At 41.8% G+C, this 20,009-nt stretch overlaps 1 protein-coding gene across 2 annotated transcripts in view; it reads right to left on the bottom strand.

Annotated features, from left to right (window-relative positions):
• Window positions 1-459: 459 nt before the first annotated feature.
• Window positions 460-20,009, bottom strand: part of Grid2 (glutamate ionotropic receptor delta type subunit 2) — a 1,407,776-nt gene continuing 1,388,226 nt past the window's right edge. Inside the window, exons 16-17 of one of the 2 annotated variants that reach the window (XM_087907267.1) lie at window positions 11,032-11,086; window positions 4,413-4,546 (exon numbers count right to left, since the gene is read on the bottom strand). In XM_087907267.1, the coding sequence (XP_087763393.1) occupies window positions 11,066-11,086 (21 nt within the window). In that variant the 3' untranslated portion in view covers window positions 4,413-4,546; window positions 11,032-11,065. Of the gene's footprint in view, window positions 4,547-11,031; window positions 11,087-20,009 lie in introns of both variants that reach the window. The other variant, XM_048416269.3, reaches the window with a different exon arrangement.

Below are 20,009 nucleotides of genomic sequence, written 5' to 3'. Positions count from 1 at the left end.
GGCGCTCTTGCCAGCTATGGGCTCTGCTTAGCTACTCCTTCCTGCAAAATGCTGCCTTCATTATTTTTTTTTTCTGTCCCATATGTCTGTCTCTCACCAGGCGCTTTCTGTATCCTGTTGGGCCAGGGGAGGGTTGATCGCCTCTGACTTTTGGAAGCTGAGGTACAATTTGCAGACTGAAGTTCATCCGGAATGCTTGCTGTGAGTCGCCTGCAAGTGCCTTATGCTTACCCACTCCTGGTGTTTCTCCCTAATTGTTTCAATTTCACTTGCAGGTCAGCTATGTCAGAACACCTTCCCCTCCCATAGCCTAGAGAACGCAAGTGCAGGCAAATGATAAATCAACATGACTAGATTTTGTTTCTGAGTTTTAATAATTTAACAAAGGAATTGGAATTCAACCAGGGAAGTATTTATTGACAAAATTTTATTGATAAAATAACATTAAAGATTTATGAACAAATTAAAAATCTCTGTAAAAGAAAATTACATCAGCTAGGATGTAAAAAAAAAGTATGTCTATGCCTGGGATAAGGAAATATTTTCTGTTCTGGATTGGTTATGTTAAAGAACATCAGTAATAGTGAGGATTTTAATTCATAGAAAAGAACTAAGACATAATCCTGGCAGTCACAGGAACAGCCACTGTGGGACAAACGCTGTGTGGAGTGGGTGATGCATCCTTCGCCTATTTTTCCTCAACCCAATGCCTGTTCCAACATCTTAATTTGCCTTCTGCCTCGATCTGTCTACTCTTCCTTAGCCCCCTGACCTGTAGAACATCTTGTTCCGTAAGCATGGCTGCCATTACAGTGACAGCTTTCCCTGCTGGCTCAGGTCTGCTCTTTGCTGGGTCCTTTGGCCCAGTGCCTCTGACCTTGGGTGGCTGCTGCTTTGAGTCTGCCTGGCTTCCTTCCCGAAGCAAGTGGTTAGCATGAACTATAATAGAAGACATTGTTTTAAGTTTTCAGCGTATTTTAGGTACTGAAACTGCAGTGTCAATATCTTAAGGACTTTTCAGCCCAGTGGATGTTGTATTTGGTTAGCTAATCTCACACACAGCAAGGAGGAGATTGTGGATGATTTGTATTCTGTACTAAAAATGATTGAACACTGAGATCAACACTGAATTAACTTTTTACCCATAATCTTAATTCCTTGCTCTAGGATCTTTAGGAATGAGGACAATGGAAAGTTTTCTGTTTGGGGTTTGAGACTCTTCCGTGTCACAATTCTGTCAGATCTCTTGTACACAACCATCGCTCTATTGACCCAAGATGATACTGATAAAAAAATGTGAAGCTATTCTTGGGGAGCATGGAAAGATGTTATGAGCTTTGGAGAAGCTCATGGATTTTGAGGGGAAAGCTCTCCCTTTGATTAAGGATTGCTGGGTATCAACAGCTCCATCAGATTGAGACTTCTACTTAAACTTCTACATAAGACTGAAATGGAATCAGGGTGCCATCGTGGGATAGATTAGGGCACATTCAGCGATAGTGACCTCAAATTAGATCAACTATTCCAGAATCCATGTTAAATCATCAGCAATAAAGTCCAGTCAGGTTTGGCCATGAATAGAGACAAGAAAATTGTGTAACTGGAGGTTTCTCTCCTGCCTGCCAGTTCCCGAATAAGCACTCAGAGGCTTTTATTGATTATAAAAGTTTGGCCAATGACTCAGGCTTATTAATGACTAGCTCTTATTTTTAAATTAATCCATTTCTATTAATCTGTGTATAGCCATGTGGCCTGTGGCTTACCAGTGGGATTCTGGCATGTTGCTCCTTGAGTGGCAGCTGGCATCTCCCAGACTTCACCCTTCTTCTCCTGTATTTCTGTTTGGATTTCCCACCAGGCCCCATTTTGCCTGACTGTTGGCCAAATCAGCTTCCTTATTAACTAATGGTAATAAAACATATTCACAGAATACAGAGAGACATTCCACATCAAAATGGTGGCATTCTTCCCTGTTCCTCGGCCATATGATATGATATGATATGATATGATATGATAAGTATGTTCATGTGCCTGGGTTTACGGATGTACAGACGTACATGTGCCTTTGCCCTTTTGCCCTTTGTGGGTACAGATGCCTGTGCTTATGTGTGTATATTTGTGTATGTGTGTGTACATGCACATATGCTTGTACCTATTTGTGTGTATGCTCATGTGCCTGTTATTGGGAGTATACATGTACCTGTGCCTATGTGTGTACCTATGTGTGTGTGTGTATGTATGTATGTGTCTGTTTGTGTGCATAAATGGGGTATCTAAGGCTTGTTATCATGATCAAATCTTATCCTCATTCTGTTGGACAGATGGAGTAGTCAAGTAAAAATAATAATGCTAAAAGCTAAGTTGATGTGAGGGATAAAATGATATAAGAATAAACATGTAATTACATTCTTGTTTTAATTCACATCTAGAAATTTCCTCTGCTTGTCCAATTGTAATAGATCAGGCAGTTGTGGGCAGCTTATAATTTATTTATCTGGATTATTGTCCCTTTTGAATAATCTGTCATTTTACTTGGGGATGCCTGTGCTCCATTAGAGAGTCTGGTGATTTCTCGGGCAGTGGTAGACAAGGTGATACCATGAACTATGACAGTGTGGCTGGTTCTCTGGAACCAAGGATAAATTAGGGACAGGCTTTTGTGAAGGAGGCTGGCAGGTCCATGTGTAGCTGTGTGTCAATGGTGGAGTGCCAGTGTGGCAGTAGGCACCTGGCTTTGCTCCTTATCCTTTATCTTTGTCATTCTGGAAAGCATTCCCATTCCCATGTCGAAACTAGATATCCAGGAAGTAATGACCTTGTTCTTCTTTTTACCATTCTGTTGTGCAGGGTAAAGGCATGGTAAGAGTATGTCCTTGTGACAAATGCTGGCATTGTATTTAGTAGCAAGGATCAAAAACCAATGATGATTAAAAACTGACAGCTAACAAGGTTCTTTCATGTACAGTCTCCCTTCTCACAGCAACCTTGTGAGGTAGGAACAGTAGATAATGCTTTTATTTTTACTTTTCAAAGCTAGACACCAAAGACCATAGAGCGCAAGTGATTTGCCCTCAGTCATAGTAAATAGCAGGACCTAAACTTAGTACCACATTTTCTGACTTTGCAATCTGCTTTTTATCTTCAGCTACTGCAGGAGAGTCTCCAGTTTGGTTGCACATTGGGAAAAGTGCTCTGCAAGTAGGCATATAACTTGTTTACAAATCGGGTGGCTTGGAACTAATGTTTTAGTCACTAGAGACTGCTGGGTCACAACTTGCAGGGACTCTAAAGAAGAGAGATGTCTGCAAGCTGACTTTCAACTTTGGATACTAAAAGATTGTCCAGGGCTCTCTGGCATCAAGGAGCAGAGGCTCAATTCCATGGCTATCACTGCACAGCTACAGCGCTTATTAGGCTAGCTTATCTGACCTCCTCATTGCATTGCAAACTTCTTGAGGCAAGAATATGACTTACTCACTGCATTTCCAGAATTCAATGCAGTGCTAGATCTTTTTCAAGGTTAAGTTCATAAGGACATTGTATGTTTCATAAACAGCTTCCGAATTTTGTTGGAAAGAGGTTGTTTTCACGGAATAGACCTAGGGGAAACTCAGCTTCCTTGGTGGAAGGGTAGTATATACCAAAACTACAACATTAATGTAGAGAATAGCATCCAAATGACCTTAGTCTACAATGAAAAAAAAATCTACTTTTTATGTATTCAAATTAGAGGCTCTCCATTAGCCAAGAGCTCATGTAAAATGTATACATTTTGGTCTTTGAGTAAAGGCAATGTATTTTAGCATGGATAAAATTAAACCTGTCATAAATATGAATATGGTATTATTTTGGTAATATGGAGAGGAATTTATGACAAAATATGATTAATCACAGTCACAACTGATTCAGTGAGAGTTGGAAGAGAGTTCTATTTTTCTCTGGTTTAGTTTGCCAAGGCACATTCTCCTTGGTCCTTCACATCTCCCTGTATCCTGGTCATCTGAGAACCATGTGATTCTTGACCAGGTCGGAGCTGGGGGCAAGGGGACGACACCGCTGTGATTCATACTTGGACCTCAGTTTGGATGCTCTAGACCAGGACACATTGGCAAACAGTCCACGATGGACAAGGATCATCGTTCCCAGGCTAGTGGACTGGTTCAGGCTAGACTCAGGACCTGCGGCCGAGAGCAGTGGTCATTGACTACTCTTCAGCAGGAGAAGTGTAGCAGGTGTTACAGCCTGGTGAAGACAGCTTCTTGAATGGAAGAAGGATTTTAAATTTAGGAGACAGCACATCAGCTCACCAGTTTGTGGTCCTCAGGATCAATTGAGTCCTGAAATCAAGAAGTGGGTAAGGGCTCAGTAGCTCCGGGGTTGGTAGAGGTTACGGGTCATCAAGAGGCCTTCCTAGTTGTGAAGACTGGTGCAGGCTACGGCTGGATGCCTGGTTTTTCCAGGTATTACCACCAAGTTTCAAACATGGCCTTAATGGCCAAGCATTGCTTCTTTCTGGCATTGGAGTTTCATTTGGCAGGGCTGGAGCCTGTGAGAAAACAAAGCAGAGGGTGATATCAAGGTTGAGGATGGACAAGGAATAGCTTTGAATGTCTTGTCACAGTAATAAGGCTCCACTTTGAATGCTCACCGAGAAGAATAAGGAGCATGAGGTGCCGCCCCTAACAAACTTCTCAATTGTGGCTTCACGGGTCTCTTGGACCCTGGGCAGCCACCAGGGTCTGCTGAGCATATCAGCAGCTGGTTCTATACAATCTGTTTCAGGGAGGGCTTTGGAGTTTGGCCAAGTTGGGATTAGCATAGCTTTGGGGTAGCATCACCCCAAAGGTTTGGGGTACCATGACCAGAAAATAAAAACAGCACTGTCTTACATAAAGAATGAACAAACGCTTCTCTAGTGGTGGTGTTGATGCCCAGTCACACATGGCATCCTGGTGCCCGAGTCCTGGGATTTTGAATCACATAGATTAACTGTCAGTGACTGGTTTTAGAATTTGCATAAGCTGTCGAATATGTACTGGTTAATTTTTGTTGTTGTTGTTGTCTTGTTTGTTTGTTTGTTTGTTTTGTCAACATGACTCAAGCAATCTCGTGGGAAGAAAATGCCTCCATCAGTTTGGCCAGTAGGCTTGCTTGTGGTACATTTTTTTTTTCTGATTAATGATTGATGTTGGAGGGCCCACCCCACTGTGAGTGATGCCACCCCTAGGCAGGTCATGCTGGGTTATGTAGGAAAGTAAGCTGAGTGAGTCATGGGGACCAAGAGAGTGGTGTTCCTCCATGGCATCGGCTTCATTTCTTGTCTCCAGGTTTCTGCCTTGAGTTCTGCCCTGACTTCTTTTCCCAATGGATTGGAATATGAAGTAAGCCTTTTCTCCCCAAATTGTTCCATGTGTTTATCATAGTAGTAGAGACAAAAATGGGATGGTACTAATAGTTAATAATAAATATAAATATATAAATCTTAGCATGATTGTAACGATCAAAGTTTGTATTTCTCAGTTTTTAATCCTACTTGATTTTAGAGTTAATATGTATGATTTAGTGACTCTCCTATTTCTTTTTTTCCCTGAAAGGAAATTTTTAAGGTTTTTGTGTAATGCTAAATACTTTGTTCTCATCAAATTTTAGCTTTTTCAAATTATGTTATATGTGTTTGGAGACGAATCTGTGTTTTAACTCAACATGAAAGCATCCTTGCATGGGTGCAAGTGGTCTTTTTGCTTCTGCTGCCTTTCGAAATACATCAGTACACCTTCTAAACATTAGCAGGTTAGAAATCATGTTACACATTTATATCATTAATGCCAAAACGACAGAATTTTTATTTTACTATATATCACAATCTACATGAGTATTTGGATAATTAGGAGATACCAAAAATTAAATTAGCACCAAACAAAAGATGTTACAAGGAAAGAAGTCAGACCATAGGAAATATAAACCATACCACCATGCTGCAATAGCACCTGTAATCCAAGTTTTATAATGCTGTTTGAAATGCACTGTTTGCGAACTACTTCCAAATTTCATTTGGGAGGCACAAGAATGAAACAGTTGTTTTCATAAACAAGCTAATAAGAATTTATTTTCCCTAAAGAGTTTTTGTTGTGTACCTTTAATTAAAAACAATAGAAAACTAAGTTGCTTTATATTTTTTTCTATTTGTAACTACTAGAAATAGTCATAACTATAAAGCACGAAACAAGTTACCTCCACAAATACTGTAAATCCTTTCTATAGATTCTTTTGAGTCTCTCTCTCTCTCTGATACAAAGGCATTAAGGAACAAGCAGGAAATGAATTCTACTTAATTTACAAAATAATGTTTCTAAGGAATTTTAAAAATACAAAGAGCCATTTTCTGTGTTTCAGCTGACATTTTGCATATGGTTATTGAGTTTTGGAATTATAGTTGTAATTTAATTGCATTTGGTTAAATGGCTGTATTTATCCATAAGTGACTAATAGTATCATGAAATATTTGTGCAATTAACTTGATCTTCTTAGTGATCCACATCAATTATTCCATCTATACGTCTTGGTGGTCATCTCAGTAACGACCATGTAGAGGTACCCCGTTTCTGAGGACAGATGTGATTTTTATCCAAATGATTCACTAAGTTTCTATTCACTGTGCTTCTTCTTATAATATAGTGACTTTCCTATTTCTTGAAGCCCAAGACACATAAATATCATAAAACCACAACGGGAATCTTGAACATGGGTACAAATCACATATCTTGACTTTAGCCAGCTTCAGGAGGCTCCAGTTACCCCTGCGTTTGCATTTTTGTCAGGAGAACTTGCACCCAAGTCTCATGGTTCGCAGAACCTTTGCTCATCTTACACAATATAGAGAAGAGCAAGTGCTTCCTTCTGACTGTGTTAGTAGAAAGGTAGCACTTGCCAGTTAATTGAATGAAATTGTCAGCTGTTTAGGTGTAAATTATTGGATTGCACTCAGTGTGGAAACCAGTCCTAAAGTCTCAGAAGACACCAGAGTTAATTAGAAAGTTCCTGAGCACGCCCTTCGAAAAATCAAAATAAAACAAAGAGATGCTAGACTTTGTCAATAAGTAGTCTTGGGGAATACTGATCTTAAGTAATCTTGTTTAACTGTGTTTCTGACCCAAGACTGTTGTTTTCTTCTTTGGTTCTGTGACACTTTGGCCTCATTTATGCAGGGCCAGAGCTTTAACACTGTGCTGGTCCCTGAGACCTGCAGTGAGTCTTAGAGAATCTATCTTTCCTGACAACTTGTAGAATGCCGCTGCACTGAGCATAGTTTGGAAATTTTGGAAAGACAATTAACAGGACCTGCTTGTTTTATTATTTTTTAGTGCATTTTCTCTATAAAAATTAAACTGGTTAAGAAACTTTTATTTATTTATCCATTGTACCCAAATTAACCTAAATACTTTGGAAAATAGGAAATGTGTACAAGGCATAAATTTCGCCCTTACTAGGCTTATGATCTAGTTAGGGAGTTAGCTCTATCATACATAATGTAACATCTGCATTAAGATGTTTAATGCAATATTTGCTAAAGCCATCTAAATATTAGGGTAAATTGTTCACATGAATGGATACATTTATTGCAGAGAGGAAGATAAAATATTGGAATAACAGAAGAAAAAAATCAAGGAGGTGGTAGGATGTGTTTTATGTTTTTCTTTTTTTTTTTTAGAATTTTGAAAGGTTGACTATTTTTCTTAATCAAGGAAGAGCACACAAGACTTGGGCCTTTAAGCTCCTATAAATTTGAAATAGGGTGAAGACAACACTTTGGCATAATGTAAAATGCTGAATATATTGATAATATATTTATCACATATCTTGAAACATTTATATGTAAGATCAGAATCTTACAAGAGGGTAGTTCTAACACATTTGTGGGAGACTCCTGCTGTGAGGTGGGTGTCAGCCAGGAGCCAGTCCTTCTCACCTCCAGGGCCTAGAATCTTAGCCTCAGTTATTACACAACCACCTTCTTTCTGGGAGATAAAAACATTAGGAGATGAAGTTCTTTGGGGATATTAAGACTGTGTCTTTGAAAAGATGAACACCCCAAAATAAGCCTCGATTTTGACTTAGGCAATAATTAGTTTTCCAAGTGGACTAATAATACATCCCTTGGTACATAGCCATTCTATTCATGTGGAGGGCTTCCTACCTCTGTGAAGACAGAAACCACAGGAAGATGGAAGTGACCTCCACAAGGACACCCACACCGAGGCCTGGATGCCTGAGGGAATGCTTTTTTTTTTTTTTTTTTTCTGTGAGCACAGAGCTGCTCAGGGGATTGATGCTAGAGCGAAGCAGAGAAGCCTAGGCTTCCCAATGCTTCCACAGCCACCCAAATGGCTCTCTTCGGGTCACACAAAGGCTGGCACCTGCTTTTCTTCTTTGTCCTAACTCAGTGAAGACAGAATTCTTGTATAGTCAGAAATGATACAGGTGATTCATGGGGCAGAGTACTCATTGTTGGACTTCTAACGTTGTTTTTGTGTTTATCTTTTGGCAACATTGATTGGCTATTTCCATTTAGGTATTTGAATCACAACGTTGTTTTATATGTTGTGGTATTTAAATGCTAATCAGAAAAAAAGGATGTAAAACAATTGTAAACATATGATACCATACAGAGGACTGTCACGGTGTGTGCTTGTTAAGGACTGGTTTCGAGTAGGGAAACAAGGGGACCTGACAGCCCCTCTCGTCTCAGCTCTTCTCAGCAGCACGCAGCTCCTCTCAGCACTTCTTCTTTATCACCTTGGCTTCTCCAGCTGGGGACATGCTTTGAAAACTGCTCACAAGATGGCAGAGTTGTCTTTTTAGTTCACTGATGTGCTGCAACGTCAGACTCTCATGTGATGAGTCCTGGACCCTAAACCATCTGAAATTATTAATTATTTCATGCTTAAGAAAGTCGAAGGAGAAAAACCCAGAGAACAAGCTTCCAAAGACCATGACAATTATTTAAGGCTTCTGCGTTGAGCTCCATGTCAACAAGACTTTGAGTTTGACTTTCACTGGGGTCTGTTGGCTGAAGGAAGCGCTTTGTTCCAGCAAGCCTATGGGACAGTGTTTGGCACAGGCCATTCAAGAAGTCCGACACACTCACCTACATGTACTTGTGATCTTTCATTATGAAAAGTTTAGTTTTGATATCTAATTCTGATGAACAAAAGTCATATGCAAGAATAGCAATAGCCTCTAGTGGAGAGACAATACGTAAAATCAGGAGCCATTTGGTCACAATAGGGTAGCAAAACACAGTAAAGGCAAAGAAAAACTGAAACAAATATGACACTATTGCACATACATTATGTATACTCTTTAAGTTGTTTATGTGAACTTTGTGGGCACTGGGCAAAATTTGAACACACTAACACACTAATTGTTAACAATTATTCTTGGCAAAACTATTGCCCTGCAGTTCTCAATGCGCTTCTTTTGTGGTTTCTCTCTGCAAGCGGATCTCTTTCTGTGCACTATTGACTTACCTCCAAAGCATAATTTAAAAGCCATCCATTTCAATGCAGAATTGCAACAAAGTCAGGATTGGCCTTGTGCTTTCTGTCTCTGGAAAATGTGTTCCGACATTCAGGACCATCTGATACATGCACAGGAGACTGATGGTTGTGACAGGATTCTATCCTGTCAGAATTTGGGGGCATTCCTCCCCAAACTGAAATTAGAATGAAGTATTGCCCTTGTCATTTTAGCTTCTAGGTCATTTGTGGTAGATAAATGCTCATGTTTTGTATTTATCCTATGAAATATAACTTTTTGCAGAGAAGTAACCATCAGTTCTGCCTTGAAATGTATTAAGCACACATAAAACACTACAAGCATAAGCTACAAATCTCAGAGGCTTGGTAAGTGCAGGAATGGAATTTAAACGCAGCAAAGGTGTTAAAGCAATGCACAATTACAAGATTTAGATGTAACGCTAGACTCATTCACAGGGGATTCTGTCCTGTCAAAAATTTTCTTTTTAACTCTTGCAAGGTAACAGTGATCACTCATGAGATGTTTCTGTTGTTGTTGTTTAGTGTACAACTCTCTCTCTCTCTCTCTCCTTTACACACGCACGTAAATACAGACACACAGGCACTCACACAACGAGTCAAAACCAATGGCAGTGGGTGGTTTCTGTCAGGACTGGGTTTGACGCCCCTCTCCCAGAGGAAGATAAATGTAAGTGATGAGCTCCTGGGGCTGCCTGAACTCATTTTGTATTCAACACTCCGCCCGGCCCCTTTCTCATCTCTTTCTCCCTGTCTTTGTGTGTTCAAGCCTACTTGAGTTTCTTTTTTCTTTTGTAGAACTTGGTTCTTTTGATGTGCTGCAGGGCACGCCCTTCAGCAGAGAGGACTTGCCAGGAGTCGGAAACACCAGCACACAGCTCTGAGAGGGTACTGTACAAAGCCAGCCCTGAAGCCCAATACAGGATCTTTCTCTCTCCCCTAAAGCAGCGATGCTCACTGTCTCCCAGAACTGTGGGTTTAAAGGAGCAAAAGCTCCACAGTGTAAATGCAAAGTACAGATTTGTTTAGTGTTTGAGCTGGTTGACCCCTTGGTTGTCGCCTAACACGAGATGTGTCTGCATGGATTATATGTATTCATTCCTTCAGCTGCATTTCTCCTGCAGTTAGAAAAAATGTATCTCTGTTTTACAGCTGCTGCAGCATCAGTTTGTGTAAGAACTGTGATGTCAGTACGTGTGGGTCCCGGGTCGTCTGCTTCTCTCCGTTACTCCCCCCCCCCCACCAAAATCATGTAATTGAGTGCAGTGCTTTAACCCATTGTCTGCTGTGGACAGGGTGAGAGGGCTGAGGTGTAAGTATTGCAGGGCTACTGTTAGGCGCACCATCCCCATCATTCACAGAGAGACGAGAGAGCAGCAGGCGTTAATCGGTCCACATCCACAAGCAGCACTTCTGCTGCCCTAAAAATGTTTACTAAACGGGTTACATTCTACATCACACGTCTGTGTTTACTCACATGTGTTTCATGTGACAGATCCTTCAGGACTATGTCACTGAATTAGAACTTGGAACTGAAAATCAAAAGAATAAAACAAAGCAGAAAATAAGGGAGAATAGTGCAGTTTAAGTTTATACACACAAAGATATATCCAGCCTAAAACTTCCAAGTAGAACTAAAATTCAAATAATAGTTAACTTTAACTTTCCCAGGTATTTAAAAGAAACTTTTTTAAACAAACAAGCAAAATAATTAGAAGAGCAAGCTTGAGAGAAATTTGGTGATTTTCTAACTTGACTGACATGGAAAACCACCTGGTGTGATGGACACTTGGTTTAATTTTGTCTCGACGCTGAGCTCACTCTCATGTGAACACCCTGCCAGCATTACTGAAAAAGTTGTCGTTGCTAAAAAGTTGATCTGTGAAGACACAGAAATTTCCCAGCAAACATTTACTTTCAAATGCTTCAGATTCAATTTTTTAATCACACTGCAGCTAATGGTATGCCTGTGTTTGTGACATTGTTGGAAACTCTAGAGGAATAATTTTAGTGGCAATGTGGCATTAATTCCATATTCTTAATTTATATCATGCTTAGGTGATAAATCAACCAACCAGATGATTGTTATAAATTTTGAACACTGATATATACATAGATGTATATGTATATGTATATATATACACACACACACATATATATATATGTAGATAAAGAAAGAGAAGATGATCCAATTTTTCAAATATAGGCAAAATTCATGTTTTTAGAAAAAAAATGTAATAATTCTTGTAACAAATTCACACACACACCCCAGCCTGATGGCACTCTCCTTTCTTGACTGCAGGGTGTCCTGTTGCCATCAGTGTGCTGCAGAGTTCCCACCCTTTACAGCCTACAAACAACCTCCTGCAGTAGTGGGACTCCTGCAAATCATTGTCACCTGAAACATTCTTAAGGTCACAGGCACAGAAAGGAGAGCAGCCATTTCTTGTCTCGGAAGAGCCATGCATTTATCCAATTTCTTTCTGCAAGACCACAGGACAGATCTGAAATTAGCTGTTTCCGAAGTGTCTGGGCTCCCATTTGGTCAGGTCGCAGGCGCGCCTCAGATCCTGCCTGCAGTGCTTTAGTGTTTTTCAGTGTGGCAATGACTGACTGACTCAGCTCATGGTTCCCATCCTGGCTTGTAAACACCAGGGAAAACCCGGCTTGTGAAGAAGCAGTGTCTGGGCCTCTGGGGTCAGGAAGGGTTGCACTTTCAACACCACAGTGAGCCAGTAGATTGTGTATCTGTACTAGGAACTCATCTCACTATGGGTAGTTGTTTCCCGTGTCCCCTTTTTTCTGTTGGAACTCTGTATTTAACCAACAGGATTTCGTAGCGGGTTGGCATGTACAAGCACAACACCTATAATATATTCAAACACAAACCAGGTGTTCCTATTCTTAAAAGTGCGGAAAATTCTAGAGATAGACTTTTGAAATGGACTGGCGTAGTCCGGGTCTAGAAGTAGTTCACTTTATTTCACCAATAGCTAAAATAAGATTTATTAAAGCTTTAACAGGGTTTGGTAGCACATGTCTTTAATCCCAGCTCTTAGGAGGCAGAAGCAGATGGAGATCTATGAGTTCAAAGCCAGCCTGGTCTGCATAGAGAGTTCCAGGTCAGCCAGAACTACACTATGACAACTTATCTAATAACAACAAAGTATTATAGCTATAGCTATACCAATAGGAGTCACTTAGGACAAAAGGACACCCATGAATATAATCAGAATATTTTTTATTAAAAAAATTGGATTAGTCCACGATCCCCCACTAGCAAAACTGTGGTTTTTCCTGTCATGATCTTGACCCCCCTTTGATCATATGATCCCCCCCTCCCTCTCTTCAGCTGAACTCTAGGAGCTCAACCCTGTGTTTGCCTGTGGATCACTGCATCTGCTTCTAACAGTTAATGGATGTAGGCTTTATGATGACAATTAGGGTGGTCAAACAATGACATTTTGAAATTTGCAGGGAAATGGATGGAACTAGGGGAAAAAAAAAGAATCCTGAATGAGAGAGCCCGGACTCAGAAATACAAACACAGTCTGTACTCACTCATAAGTGGATATTCGAGTAAAGCAGAAGATAACCCGGCTAAATCCACAAGCCCAGAGAAGCTAGGTAAAAAGGAAGACCCTAAAAACGATACATACAGAAGGTCCCAGAAAAGGGAGATAGTTAAGATCTCCTGGGTAAATAGGGAGGTGATTTGAAGGAAGGGAATGGCTGGACAGGGAAGGAACCAGCATAGGATCACGCTAGACCCTCTGAATGGGGGTGACAGTTGCATTGTTGGGGCAGGCTGAGGGGCCATAGGCAATGGCACCAGAATTTGTCCCTGCTGCTTGGACTTGCTTTTTTTTTTTTATGGCTTCCTTGCTCAGCCTGGATATAGTGGGGAGGTCCTTGGTCCTTTTTTGGAGCAAAGTGCCTTGCCCTCTCTGGGGAGTGGATGGTGGGTGGGTTGGGGAGGAGGACGGTGGAGTGAATGGGAGGAGGGTAGAAAGTGGGAACTGGGATTGGTATGAAAAATGAAAAAAAGATAGTTTGTTTTCCTTTTTTTTAAAGTTTATTAAATTATAAAAGTTTTCATTTCCGCCCCCCTCCCAACACCCTGCATGGGATCAAACTAAGTCCTCTGAATGTGGGTAACAGTAATGTGGCTTGATCTGGTGGGTGGGGCCTGGCAGTGAGACCAGGACTTATCCTGGGTTTCCATTCCCTATGGTGGGATACCTTATCTTAGAGCCCATTCAGTATAGTGGGATGCCTTGCTCAGCCTTCAGGGAGTGGGGAGGGGCTTGATCCTGCCTCAACTTGGTGTACCAAACTTTGTTGACTCCCCACAGGATGCCTTACCATCTATGAGGAGTGGATGGGGGTAGGACAGGGTGGGGGGAGGTGCAAGGGGAGGCAGGAGAAGGGAAGGGAGGGGCAACTGGGGTCAGTATGTAAGAAGAAAAAAAAATTAAATAAAAAAAGAAAAAAATCTTCCAATCATAAAAAAATTGGATTAGAGATAAGATTCTTGAATTTAATATTTAATCACTTTTTGTATTAAACATTTAATTACAAAAGGAATTCTTTATTGATTAAGTTTTATCAAATAAATATGTAGATTTCAGATTTTAAGAATTAGAGTTATACAATAATTGAATTAATTGAATTCTTAGTTACTGTCTTCCAAAGCTTTGTTTCTGTTTATCTTTAAAACTACTTAATTTAATATTTCCTATTCTTTGTTTTAATCATCGTTCTCTGAGCCCCAATAAATCTGACTAAGTATAATCTAGACTCACTTTTTTTTTTTTTTTTTTTTAAGAACACAGTGGGCTGTATGACTCTTGAGGTCACGACCTCCTTTTCAGGACTCCGGGGACCAACTATTCCAAATCTTTCTTCTATAATAAAGGAGACAGTCTGGGGGGGGGGGGGTCTGTGACCAGAATAATCAGCACAAAGCTGTATGAGCAATCCCAATGCTGTCGTGTTTTGAGTACTGCGTTGCAATGTCTTATTTACTGCGAACATTTGGAAACATCTCCGTAGCCACAGCACCACTGCGAGCCGGCTGCCACAGATCCAGTAAAGCAGGAAGGGGTAAACGTGAGATAGACGTCAGGCTGATCCTTAGACCAGCGTGGGTGCTCAAGGGCTCCTAGTATTCGCGTACAGTTGACGCACAGCACAGCTTGGCCTCCCATTTCCGGGTGAGGCGGCCATTGCCCACGCTTCCTTTCCCCATTTACCTGTCTTCCTCGCCTTTTCCTACTCTTGAGATGTGGCAGGAGGAAGGGGTGTGTCACTCACGTTTCTAGTCTAACAGACTTCCGCATTAGCAGCTTGCAACACGTGCTGGCTTTGTGAATGAATCCAGCTCTTCAGTCTCTAGGACTGTTTTTCAACCTTCGGAATGCTGCAACCCTCAAGCTGTGATGACCCCAACCATAATATTATTTTCGGTGCTACGTCATAACTGTAATTTTGTCACTGCTGTGAACCGTAATGCTAATTTCTGTGTTTTCCGATGGTTTTCGGAAGGCCCTGAGAAAGGGCCATTCAGCCTTCGGAGGGGTCTGACACACAGGTTGAGAATCGCTGCGACAGGAAGCGACTACTGAACAGGCATCGAAAGACTGAGATCTCTGAGCTGTGGAAAAGATAGTGACGAAACAGCTAGCCGTGCTGTCGGTAATTTATACCGGAGTAATTTCGCTAGAATGAGGGTTCATGAAGACAGACTGTGGCGGGAGCTCACAGTGGGTCCAGAGCACTAACTGGGTGCACATGTGCTCCCCATATTATTCTTGACTGTCTCCAGTGTGGACGGAGACACGTATGTGAAACTCACTCTTCGCCATTTCTGTCGGTGGCTTCCACTTTCCACACATGTGCTGACCCCCTGAAATGGTGCCAACATGCTGAATTTTTACACTCAGCCATTGATAGCGGGGGGTACCTTTGCAGGGAGCCCACACTAGCTCCTCAGTGAGCTGCTCCTTGTTCCAGGCTGAGATGTTGTTCCGGTCAACTCTAATGGTTTGGCTGCTTCTGGTCATTTAGGGGAAATAGATCATTTGGAAAGCCTGGGCTCCCCAGATCATCCTTGTGGAAATCTCCAAGTGCCATTGGCCCAAACCAATAACTTCTCCCACCATTTTGTTTTGTTTTAAAGAAAAATGTTTGCCATTTTTCCTTCCATATGCGCCCAGTTTCTCTCTGGCGTCTCAGTCTCTCCAACTCTTTCATGTACAATACCAAATTCTAGAAACAGTTAACACACACACACACACACACACACACACACACACCACATACTGGATAAACGTAGGTAAATTAAAAAATAAAATGAGATATTTTAATTTTTTAAAAAATGGACATCAGAGTATGTATGTGGCCTGACCTGACTGGGAACTCCCAAAGAGGCCTTGTCCTCTTCAGAAGCCCCAGAGATCCCATGGATATGGCCACTTAGGTAGAAACTGAAGGAGCACAGGTCAGCAAACAGACAGACACCTGTCACACAAGCAACTGCTTTCCAACAGCCTTGTGAACTTGGGGGTCAGTTCTGGGCTCCAGAACCAAATGCGGTGAGCTGACATCTTGCTCCAGCTCTGGGAGACCTTGAGTAGAGGAGGCATAGGTTCTTTGTCGCACTCTCTCAGGTCTTTCTGGTACCAGCTGAATTCCATGATTGCCTCGTGCTGCCCCTGACCCACTGGCGTTAGCATGCCTCTACTTGCCATCCTTAACCGAGGAGTCCTGTGTTTATTCCTGAGTTAATCACGTAGTTTTCATATCAAGGGTAATTATATCTATAAAACAATCAGCCTCTACTTACCTGATAAGAAGGATGGTGATAAAAACAAAAGTTGTTATCTCAGTGAAACCACATGGGAAGCCTAATGGAAGGATGCTTATTTGCTGAGCACCAGGGTGAATGTGGGCTGTTCCGTTGTGTAGAATAGATTGATCTAGTTTAGCTCAGCAGCTCGCTGGAGTCTAAAGTGTAGGAGCGTGCCCTTTAGCAAAATGTGTACTGTTGTGTTTTCCGGCTCTTGTAATTTTTCCCATATCAGGAACTTGTCATGAAAGTATAAATTAAGGGCCAGCAAGATGAATAAAGGAGCTTGCCCCTCCAGCCCGAGTTCAATCTCAGGAGTTCATATGATGGAAGAAGGGAATTAACTTCTGAATTGTCCTCTGACCTCGAAGCACAAGCTGTGTGCACACCTGAGCATAAACACACATTTTTAAAAAGGGAAAATGAAGTGATTTGTGTTGGTTCCTTTTTGTAAGTATAATGTACAGAGTTATAACGTGAGGTGAACGACCTGAGCATCATTCTGTAAGTATTTATAATGCGAGGTGAACGACCTGAGCGTCATTCTGTAAGGATTCATAAGGTAAGGTGAATTACATGAGCGTCATTCTGTAAGTATTTATTATTAGGTAAGGTGAATTACATGAGCGTCATTCTGTAAGCATTTTTTGTCTTATAGGGATTTTCTAAGGTTATCGTATTTTTCTGGTCTGGGTTGTGTGGATTTTTCCACCTTTCACAGTTTAGCTATTACTAATTGTGACAGTAATGCTTTATGTAAAAAAAAAAAAACCAAAACAAGTTTTGTTTACAATACCGTTACATAATCTAAAATTAAATTATCATAACTGTGATTCTCCAAACATTTCTGTTTATGATTAAAAAAAAAAAAACCTCTCCTAAGAAAGCTTCCCGCTGCAGTCTGGATCTGGATGCCTTCTGACCTGCGAGGCCATCAGTGGTTGGTGAAGGTAGAAAGGGGTGTGATCTTGAGCGCTCTATGCAAGGACTTGAAGAAGATGGATTAGAGACAGCGACTGTGAGTTCCTCTCATCTGGCGCTCGGTCCTCTGATCCTGGGGCTGCCTCCCGAGCCTCCCATTGGTGAGGAATATCATAGAACAACAGATGCGAGCACGCGAAGGAGGGGAGGGGGCAGGGGAGCGCAGTCAAAGAGACAAGACAAGATTTACTCCAAGGGGACCGAGGCGATTACTTCACGTGAGCTGTTTTATGCAAAACGAAGCACAAATCACCTGCAGTTGGGAAACCTTGCCAGAGTGGCGCACAAGGGAGAGAGCGAGTGGGCAAGCTGCACATTCAAGCGTCGCTTCCCTAGAAGCTTTGAAGAAAGCGGCCGGCGACCCCCATCCTCGAGCACAAATGAGCCCTGAACAGACTCATTTGCCATGAAGGATGAGATGAGGAGATGCTGGCGCCTGGGACTCGGCCTTTCTGCGCCTCCTTCCCTGAGTCGTTCTGGTGGGTTTTTGTGTCCCAGAGTTGTCCCTGTGCAAACAACAGGTTGAATATTGTAGGTGTGGGTTATTAAAGTGTCCCCGGGACAATGGCAGTCTGTGTCCCATTTGTAACGCTTGGATTAATCTTTGGAAAGTGCGCACAAAATGTGACATGATGTTGGCTTCCAACATTACTCAGTCTGCATAGCAGCAAATCCTGCCCTGTCTCCCTGGAAATCAAACTCTGCAGACTGGCCCTGCCATCTCAAAGCGACCGATCATTTATGCTAGGGAGTAGGGACACCCCAGTAGCACGGCTGTGGGCCGTGCAATTTTGTAGTTTGGAGAAACACTCACGGAGGGAATCTCTTGTTGTCTATCTTGTCCACAGTTTTCCTAAAGAAAGTTTGCAGTCGGGCAAATCCTGTTTTATTTTGCATCCTAGGGGAGAAATAAGAAAAGTGTGCACCTTTTCAAAGAGAATTAATTCCACATTAGTGTAAGGCTATGACGGCTGAAGTGATAAAAGACCTCTTTTCACCTCATCTTTCCTATTTGCCCTAAGTCCGAAGCTAGGACTGCAATTAAAAAAATCCAAACAAACAAACAAAAAACCGGTACCAAAGACCAGTCAGACATCCGATAATACTTCATCTTCTTCTCTTCTTTTTTTATGTTTTATGCTAAAACCGTGAGGCTCAGTTTTATCTTTTTGTTGTATCATTCTTGGAAAAGAAGTAAATGACATGGCGGAACCTGGGAAAGGGCCTCTCAAGACAGTGTGTATAGAACATCGCAATATTATGATTTTGAAAAATAGTTAAGAGAGATGGGGGTGGTGCATTGGGGACTGAGAGTCATCCGAGGGAATTCCCGTGGAACATTGCCTGCTATACAAGATCCTCTCCCTGTGTAGGGAGGAATGGAAGTTGCCTGACAAATAGCATTGGGGAGAGATGAATCAGGGATTCTCTGAGAGCAGCGGTTTTTAAAAGGTCTGTGTTTACTGCTGGGTCTAGGAAAGTCACGTGTTGTTTGCTCATTTACTATGATATAAGATGGAGGAATGATATCACGGAGCTAGGAATGGCTTCCTGCAAATTCACAGTGACTTCTGTCCACATCAAAGCAGGTCGATGCCCAACCCTTCATGGAGAACACACTTTCACTTTCATTTTCTTATTCATTGCCTTTAATCAGTCAAAACCAGGACTTTCAGACATGAAACCAGCTTATGATTAAAACACTGTATCAACTTGCTTGGCATACTGAAAGTCAAAACATAATAAAGGCTTAAAAAAAACCCACTTCTGATGGGGGTGGGTCTGTAGTGAATACAGAGAGCTAAACTGTAATCCATACATAGAGCTCAGAGTTCACATGGAAGAGTGGGGCTAGATGACCTTTAGGTGACAGGGCCTGCTTGGGAAAGATATGTCCTCATGTAGAACAGGTGGCACCTTGGCTGTGACAATTATAAGTGGCCCTGAATCTGGCTCTATTCCTTCCCTGGGGCACCTTGGCCAGGAGGGAGGCCACACAAGAGTTTGCAAGCAACTTTGCTGCATAGATCAAAACTTGCTCCTGGCCTCTTGTGATGGCCTCCCTGGTTTCATTTCCCACCTGCCATGTGTTTGCTTGGACATCATGTTCTAGCAGGTCTGTTGATGCAGGATGTCTTGATTTCAGAGCTGTGGGATTTGAGGCAGGGTCTTACATGCTGCAGGCTGACTCTAAATTTACTATGTAGATAAATTGGGCCTCAAAACTGATCCTCTTGCCTCTGCCCCTCAAGTGCTGGGATTACAACACCATCTCTGGCTGTGCTGTCATTTATAGGATAAGGTAATGGATACTACAGAAAGAAACATCCAGATTAGCGTGTAGAGAAGTCAGTTGGCACTGGATATGGTGACACATGGCTTTAATCCCAGCACTTTGGAAGGCAGAGGCAGGGGAATCTCTCTGAGTTTGAGGCCAGTCTGTTCAACATAGTGAGTTCCAGGTCAGCCAGGACTACAGAGCTACATAGTGAGAATCTCAAAAAAGAAATAAAAGGAAGGAAGGAAGGAAGGAAGGAAGGAAGGAAGGAAGGAAGGAAGGAAGGAAAAAGAGCCAGAAAGACTGGACACCCTTCACCGCCTCCACTTCACACAACAAACTAAGC

Source organism: Myodes glareolus, chromosome 6 (assembly GCF_982192425.1).
Source record: "Myodes glareolus chromosome 6, mMyoGla1.1, whole genome shotgun sequence".
In the NCBI taxonomy this organism is placed as follows: domain Eukaryota; kingdom Metazoa; phylum Chordata; class Mammalia; order Rodentia; family Cricetidae; genus Myodes; species Myodes glareolus.
The sequence above is the reverse complement of the archived record's forward strand: the minus strand, read 5'-3'. Positions and strand labels throughout refer to the sequence as shown.